Here is an 8029-nt window from a genome sequence, read left to right as displayed (position 1 = left end):
CTCAGGGGGCCCTTGGAAAACAGGATTCTAGTCCCAGCTCTGCATCCAACTTGCCAAACTACCTGGAGCCGGTATTTCCTGCCCGCTCTGGGCCTTGGTTTCCTGGGTGATGGTGGAGCTCCTGCTTCTTCCGATGGCCCATGTTTTTTGTCTTCTCCTGCCCCCACTGCCGCTGAGCAAGGCGGTCCCCTGCCCCCTGCAAAGACTGGGCAAGGGGAGCCATTGGGGTTCACGTCACAGGGAAGGGAGTGCCTCCCCAGGGGCTGTCTCAGACGGCCTGGCACACATCCAGAGGCAGAGCGTGATGCAGCCTGCGCCCAGGGACTGGCTTCCCCAGCTGCCTCGAGGAACTTGTGTGTTACAGTTATTAATAAGCTGGAAGCCGCCCGTGGCCTTGGGCTTGATAAATAGATAAACCAAGTGAAGCTCGGTGGAAACCAAACACTCCTGCAGGGAGTCTGGGGGTTTCGGCCCGATCTCTGGCCCAGGCGGCCCTGAGGCTGCACACCTAGGCTGGCCGGTTTGCAAACAGGCATGCTGCAAATGAGCATCAGGTGAGTTTGAAGACGGATCATTCAGGCAGGAAGCCACCTGCCGGCTTACACTTCAAACCCCTGAATCTAACCTATTACAGCCAGCTGCATGGGGCTGCTGATCATTGGAAGCAGAACTGTTTCTCTCTTTCTGTTCCTCCAAGTGCAAAAACTCACCCGGGACGGCCCAGGGTGGTAAAAATAAGAGAAGCTTCGAAGCGGGTAGTCCCGTCCCATCTTATGTGGAGACTCATCCCAAAGTCCAGACCCTTCCTCTCCTCCACCAGACTCTTACTCTTGCCCTTAAAGACCCCTGAGAGTGTGCTCCCAGGCGCTGGGGGCGCTCAGCACATACCTTCCACATGCAGGGACGGCCTAGAATCTGACCACTCATCCGCTCCCATTGCTTCTGTCCACCACCCCCTCCCCCGCCCCTGCCCACAGGCTGGGACGCCTGCTGCCCCATCACGGCAGCCTGCATGTTCGACCTTCATGTTCACTCGTCATGGTGCATTGTCTTCCCTGTGGAGACTGCCCTTAGTCTGGAGTCCCGCCCTCCCTGCCTCACCTTTGGCCTGTGTCCCCTCTTCCCGCCCGAGCTCTGGCCGTGCTCATTCTGCAGGTCCTGCTCTCGGCAAACATCCCTGGGCTTTGTTCCTGCCTCCGTCCTGGATGTCTGTCTTCCACTTATGTGTCTGGCTAACTCCTTCAGGGTTCTCTTACATGTCCCTTCCACCTTTTCCGGCTTTTCTGAGCTCGCTGAACTAGCTCTTCATCCATTTCCGAAGTTTCCAGGGGGCAGAAGCTAACGAAAAGGCCACTGCTGCCCGCCTCGAGTGTCGATGTCATCAGTGACCATGATTCTCATGTAGCAACGATATTTTCCATCAGAGACGTGTGATATTCTCTCCTCCCCAAACCCACCCGCAGGTGGAGTCCACTTCCTAAAGCCCTGTGACCCTCTAGGGCCCCGGGGACCACAGTCCCCCTGCTCGTGAGCTGGACGTGGCTACTTAGGGCTTGGAGGTGAAATGAAAGAGACTGATTGGGAAACAAGCATCCACGGAGCACTTTTCTCTTAAGAAGCCCAGTGTCCCTCCAGGTTTGGGTTTTAGATGCTGAGGCTGGTGTGTGAGAAACCAGTTCACGCACCATCCTCCTGGCTCCCCCGCTAACCTCAGACTTGGCCGTGGGGAAGGCTGTCTTGGAGCCACCAGGTGCTCCTATGTGAGGGAGGTAATAGACACTGAGCAGCCTCTTTGAACCCAGTGTGGGGTTATGTTGACACGTGTTATTTCATTTAGTCTCCCAGGTAACCCCCCAAGGTAGGTAACAGAGGTGCACACAGGTAAAAGTGACTCCATAGCCATCGCCCCGTTCCAAGCTGCCATTCTCTCTCACCCGCCATCCCAGTATCTTTCCAACGACTGGGCCCCTTGCCCAGCGATGTCTGCAGGGCCCTCCTCTCCTCTTCCCTGCTCGTTTCTCAAATGCCATCCGGCCACAGCGGTGATCTCTGTACCCACAGCGAAGGGTCGGCAGCCCCCGGCAGGTGGCCCACCTTCGCCAGCACAAGCCCAAAGCCAAAATTCTACTGTAGGGAAAGAATATCCTCCTTTGGAGCTCATCCTCCGGGCATCCCACCGAGGGGTCCATCAGTGTGCCCAGGCTAACGTCGCAGGGAGCCACGACTTTCTCCTGGGACATTTCATTGGGATAGATTTTTCTAAGTCAGACATTCAGGCCGGATCATTCCCTGTGGTGTGGGCCTGTCTTATGCCCTGTCGGACGTCAGGCAGCCCCCCTGGGTATTGAGTTCCACCCTCCAACAACTTATGTCACTCCGACATGTGCCCGGACATTGTCAAGTGTCCTGTTGGGGGCAAAATCACCCCCAGTCGAAACCGCGGCTCTGCGGGCAGCTCCGGGGCTTCCTGTGTCAGTTGAGGCACCCATCACAGGAAACTGTACGGAGGGGGACGCACGACACGTGGACACCCTCTGCCCGGACGCTTCTTCCTGGGAGACCCGGAAGTGGAGCCCGTCTGGGCGTTCACAGGAAGGCCGGGACTGCGGGCCGACACTGAGATCTTCCACTCGCTCCCATGGGACTTGGGCAGCTTGCTCCCACTGTTTGTCACTTGACACATCCGTGACTCAGGGATGGAGGATGACGATGACAGCACTTCTTCTGGGGCCAGTTTGAAGATTAAGTGCCTAATAAATGTGACCCACGATGATTATTTTATCACAGTCAAGCCACAGTGGACACCCAATTTTTTTTTTTTTTTTTGGTGGGGGGAGGGGACAGGGGTGGCTGGCCCCAGGTCCCTCCCTAATAAGATTTGTGACACAGGCATTTTTAAAAGGCATTTTGGGTCCGTGTCAGGACCACCTGACACCCATAGAATGAACAGTGGTTGGGGACTTCTCCGGGAGCAAAGCTGGCTTTGAGGTGACATTCCTAGCAATGATCACCAAATGCTCTGTTGGGCCATGGTTTCAGGCCAGCCCACTGGAGCCCCGCAGGCCCTGCCCAGCACCTGGCCTACAGGTGACCGATGTGCAGGTTTGGGGAGCGAGCTGCCCAGCCTTCTGCCCGCTCTGCCTCTCACTCACCCCGGGGGCCTGGGCGAGTCCCCACATCTCTCTCAGAACCTGTGTTCTCCTCTGTAAAGATAATCAGAGCACACGCCTTCCAAGGATTTGTAAAAGGAATCATCACACAAGACAATGTGAGAAGCTCTCAGCACAGGCTGCGTAATAAGCACTAAGGGTTAGCGTAGTTGTTACTCATTTAATTTTACAAGGATTCGGACAACAGAAAGCTTGCGGGGCACAAGGATAACCAAGCTCGAGTCACTGATCTACTCTCACCCTCTTGGAGGTACGTGTGTCTGGAGGAGTTGCTTGGGAAGACATCTCGGAGTGGACGGGCTTTCTGTTCCTGGGTCGTATGTGGACGGGGAGGGTCAGGAAGGGAGGAGTGACCCCCTCGTCCCCCACCAGCTCTGCCCAGGGCCCCGCCGTGGCTGCGGCAAGCCCAGTGACGCTCTGCAGGCTCGCGAAGGCAAAGGACAGCGGGAAAGCCCTTGAGAAGCAGAATCGAAGGGGACATGCAGGGCCAGGCTGTGTGGGACCTGAGGTGGAGGTGGCCGAAGTGGCTGAGACGGGCCACCCAGCTCAGAGGAAAGCCCTGTCCCTTTTCTCTCTCCGAGTGGTCGCTCGGGAGCGCTGGGCTCAGTGAGTCAATGTGGGCCTGCAATTTGTGGGTCATAGGGGCTGGGTCCCCCCTAGTGACACTTTAAGGGAGGAGTTCAGCCCCCCACTTGTAAAACCAGGGCTGTGCCAAGAGGTGGGAGATGAAGGCGCACGTGGGAGGGGGCTGCTGCCGGGCGGGCCTTCTAGGCCGGGGTCTCCTCAGCGCCCCCTTCTTCTTCCGCCTCTTCTTCCTCCTCCACGTTTTCATCTGTCTCCAGCTTTCGTTGTTTCTGTTAAGGAAGGACAGCGCTGAATCGCCGGGGGAGGGCAGGCCCCCCGTGCCCCGGGAAGTTCACCCCCTGAGGCCAGAAGCAGCCAAATGGCCAGGGTCTGGGTGCTAGAGCCAAGGCCGCGAGGCTGAGGATGGCGGGCACGGCAGGGGCATGCGATGGGCTCAGGTACAAGTCCTATTTCTGCCACTTGTTGCTTGGTGACCTCGGCTAACTCCTCCTGAGTCTCCTTGGTCCCCCACCTGCAAAGTGGACCCACTTATTCGAAGGGCTGTGGCTAAGATGAGAAACGGTGCGTGTAAGGACACAGCAGTGTTTTCTAAAGCTCTGTCCCCAGAACCTCTGGCCAAGTGCAGAGACTCGGAGAGAGGCAGGAAGTGTGGGGGCAGGAGGGGGAGGGGGCCAAGTTCTGTGAACCTGAACCCCTCTGAGGCTCAGCTTCTCCTTCTAGTGCGCTTGAGCTGCTGTGAGGAACACCTTTGGCGACCTCCGGCACCAAGAACAGAGTCTGTGAGCTCCGCTGCTCCGTGGAAGGTGGCCAGTGTGGGCATCACCTTCTCAAAGGCTGGAGGGCCCAGCGGTGGGGGATCCTAGGGCTAAGGGTCCAGTCTCGTCTCTGCTATAAAGGGAGGGAGCACTCTGCCCCACCTGTACCACACGGAGGATAAAGCCACTCATATCTGAAGACATTCGAAAGCAAAATGTGCCCATGAAATCACAGCCTGTCCCTCGACCCAGTGAGAGGGAGACAGAAGAGAGAGAAAGTCAGAGATGGGACCAGCTAGCCTCTCTGCGCGCTCGCCCATCCTCCGTCCCCCTGGCCACTTCCATCGGCGCCCGTGAACTTGCCACACGGCTCCCGCGCTCAGGGCTGGCCTCCTGAGTGGGTGCCCTGTGCGGTCACACGCGACCTGGGCTTACAAGGGCCCACAGGTGCTTGTCCTTCCTTTTCCCTCCGAGGCTGCTCTTTCTAACTTTCCCATCTTGGCATCTCACCTGTGGGGCCCTAAAGGCAATGACCTAGACCGACGAGGTCTTTTTCCTCCTCTGTCCCTCGGTACAGAGGAGGGCCTGGAAGGTGACCAGACACCATCTTTATAGCTAATCTCCTCGTTTTCTGGATAAAAATGAAGGGACCAAGAAGTGGAGTGACTGGCCCAGGCGTGAGTGCTTTAGAGCTGGGGCCGTGGATACGTGAGCTCAGCACGGTTCATCCCCGACATCTGACGGGGCAAGCAGGACGCCCCTCCGCACGGCGCGGCTGTCACAGCCCCCTCCTCCACGGGCCTCAAGGCTCATGCTCATCTGACCCCTCACTTCGCCCCCATCCTCATTCAGCTATAGTCACACGCATGTCCCGGGCGCCTGCCGTGGTAGGGAGGGAGGATTCCGCAGAGCATGGAGCACGGCTCCTGCCGACTGGAGGCTTAGGAGTCCTCGGGAGGAAGTGAGTAGCTCCTCCCATCTGCCAGATGGACAAATTAAGGACCGCCTGGTGAGGTTACTTGCTCAAGGTCACCCGGGAGGTCGGCAAACGGAAAGCCCCCAGGCACCACCGCTCCCACCCCACCCTCCGGGCCCCTGCTCGAGGCCCCTACGAGCTTGGACTTCTTCATGGCTGCCGTCTCCTTCTTCTTCAGCTCCGAGAAGATGATGTCGAAGAAGTCCTCCTCGGCCTTTCTGACCAGCCCCTCCAGGTCCACGGCGGGCTCCTCCTCCTTCAGCTCATCATCCTTGCCCTCCGTCCTGCCTTTCTCCTTCAGGCGCATCTCCCGGTGCTTGGCCTCCAGAATCTTCTCCCGCCGGGTCTCACGCTCAAATATCTGGGGCACACAGGGACAGAGAGGCCCGTGGGAAGAGGGCCGGGGCTCCCGGCACAGGGACCAAACTGGGTTCTCCTTGCTCAACTTGAAGCAGCCCCCAAAGAGGTCAGGGCTAATGGCAAGAAAGGGTGGCTAAAGAGGAGGTGGGAACAGGGATGACAAGTCACTTGGTTCCAAGGAGTTCCAAGAAGAGGGACAACTGTGGGAAGAATGCCCTCTGGAGTCGTGCGACATGGCCACCCCACGCCCGTGGGGGACCGGCTCGTTGGCGGGGGCCACAGTCTCAGGCGGAGCCGGGAGGGTCTCCCGGGTCTCGGCACCAGGGGTTTTCAGTTCCAGAGTGTACCCCACGGTTCTGGGGAGGTGCCTCTGGGGCCACCCATTGGAGCGAGGTGCGGCGACCGATCTCAGCCCCCCAGCTTCCCAGCCCCCCTTCCCCAGGGCGGTCCCCTCTGACTCCTCTATTGGCAGAGTCTCCTAAGCCTTCATGTGACAGATTCTGCTGCAAAAATATATGTATGTATATTGTTTGAAACTAGACAAACTGAGCTAGTTAAACCACTTTGATTGACAGCTGAAAAACTGACGCCTGGAGAGGTAAAGGGACTTGCCCGAGGCCACGTAGCTACTGAGTGGTTAAGCTGGGGAGGATTCAGACATCGTGACACCCATTCACAGCACTCACAGCACTCGTTTAAGGACGCCACTGCTGCCTCCCCCAAATGCCCACCCATTTCCTGAGGGTGGGGGCGGGCATGAGAGAAAGGGTTCTCTCTGACTAGCCTGCTCGGCCAGGGGCCAGGTCGAGACGCAAACTGACACTTACGGAAGAAGCTATGTTCTTCTCATTCCTCTGGAGGGTGCACAGGCCGTGGGAGACCTCCAGCAGTGTGGTTGTCCCCAGCTGGGAGCCACAGGCGATGAAACACCCGCTGTCCTGCACTCGGAGGCAGAAGAGGGCCTCGTCACACACCTGCGGGGTGGGGGGGCCAGACATTCCCAGGTCAGGGAGGAGAGAGAGAAGCAACGTAACCCTTGTCTGTCTGAGTATCTGGCCCATGGGGAGGCTTAGCAAAATGACCCAGCTCAAATGCCCCGGGTGACACCCCCCGACCCACACAGAGGATGAAGCTGACCACACTCTGAGACTGGCTGCCGAGACCCTTTGCCTCCGCCTTGTCTCCCGCCTGACCCTCCTGCCCTGACCCCTTCAGGGCAGCCCCCCACTCTTCCCGCAGTTTCCCAAACCCCACGCCTTCCATGGGCCCAGCCAGCGGGGCTCTGCTCTGGCTGTGTTACTATGACAACATCAGCCTGGACTGGACGGGTCTGGTCGGCTGCCAGGGGCCCACACCTGAGGCTTCTGAAGGAATAGCTCCAGGGGGAGGAGAGGCCAGGCAACTGCTTTTTCTTCTTTTTTAATCCTTCTCCGGCCCCACCTCCCAAGTCTGCTTACAGGCACCACGGCCTGAGGGCCTGGGCGCATGGGGAAGGGAATGCACATGACCTTCAAGCTGAGGGCGGGGTCACACTGCTTGAACACAAAGTCCCAGATGTCCAAGGTCCCGTCCATCTTGGTGGTGAAGAAAACTGCTGGCCTTACTGGGCTCCAGGCGCCGTCAGTGAGGTAGGCCATGTGGTACCTGTGGGGAGCAGGGTGCCACCAGTCAGGGACCACAGTGGTTGGGAGGGACAGAGTGGGTGCTGAGCCCCCACTCGGCTCACCCAGCCCTTCCTGCTCGCTGTAGGGCAGGAAGTTCTTCCTCACGTCTGAACTCTAGCCACGCCACCCTGGACTGCTCTCGGTCGGGGGCTCAGAGGCTGCACTTCAAAGGGCTCTGAGGTGGTCTTTCCTGCGGGCTGGCCACTGGCCTTTCTCCACAGCTAACTCCAGGGAACGGGCACGCTTCGTCGGGTCGGGGCCCAGTGCCCCAGTCTTGGGACTCCTTGAGAGGAGTCAGAGAAGGGTGTGCCCAGAAAAGTTCATACTGTTGAGATTCGGAGAGCATTATACATCCCACTTGGCTTAACCTAGATTTTTGGAGATTTCTGCAGAGAAGAATGGCGCTTATCTTATGCCACACGCAAGAATCAACTCAAAGGGGGAGGTAGATGGGGTAAAAGGGGTCCAATACATGGAGACGGAAAGAAATCTCACTATGGGAGGTGAACACACGATGTA

General features: G+C 58.2%; 1 protein-coding gene across 1 annotated transcript in view; it reads right to left on the bottom strand.

The window, feature by feature from the left end:
- Positions 1 to 3319: 3319 nt before the first annotated feature.
- Positions 3320 to 8029, bottom strand: part of DNAI2 (dynein axonemal intermediate chain 2) — a 21137-nt gene continuing 16427 nt past the window's right edge. The window contains exons 6-9 of the mRNA XM_023531611.1: positions 7355 to 7490; positions 6674 to 6820; positions 5623 to 5847; positions 3320 to 4024 (exon numbers count right to left, since the gene is read on the bottom strand). Of these exons, the coding sequence (XP_023387379.1) occupies positions 3938 to 4024; positions 5623 to 5847; positions 6674 to 6820; positions 7355 to 7490 (595 nt within the window). The 3' untranslated portion in view covers positions 3320 to 3937. The remainder of the gene's footprint in view (positions 4025 to 5622; positions 5848 to 6673; positions 6821 to 7354; positions 7491 to 8029) is intronic.

Source organism: Pteropus vampyrus, unplaced genomic scaffold (genome assembly GCF_000151845.1).
Source record: "Pteropus vampyrus isolate Shadow unplaced genomic scaffold, Pvam_2.0 Scaffold72, whole genome shotgun sequence".
In the NCBI taxonomy this organism is placed as follows: Eukaryota; Metazoa; Chordata; class Mammalia; order Chiroptera; family Pteropodidae; genus Pteropus; species Pteropus vampyrus.
The sequence above is the reverse complement of the archived record's forward strand: the minus strand, read 5'-3'. Positions and strand labels throughout refer to the sequence as shown.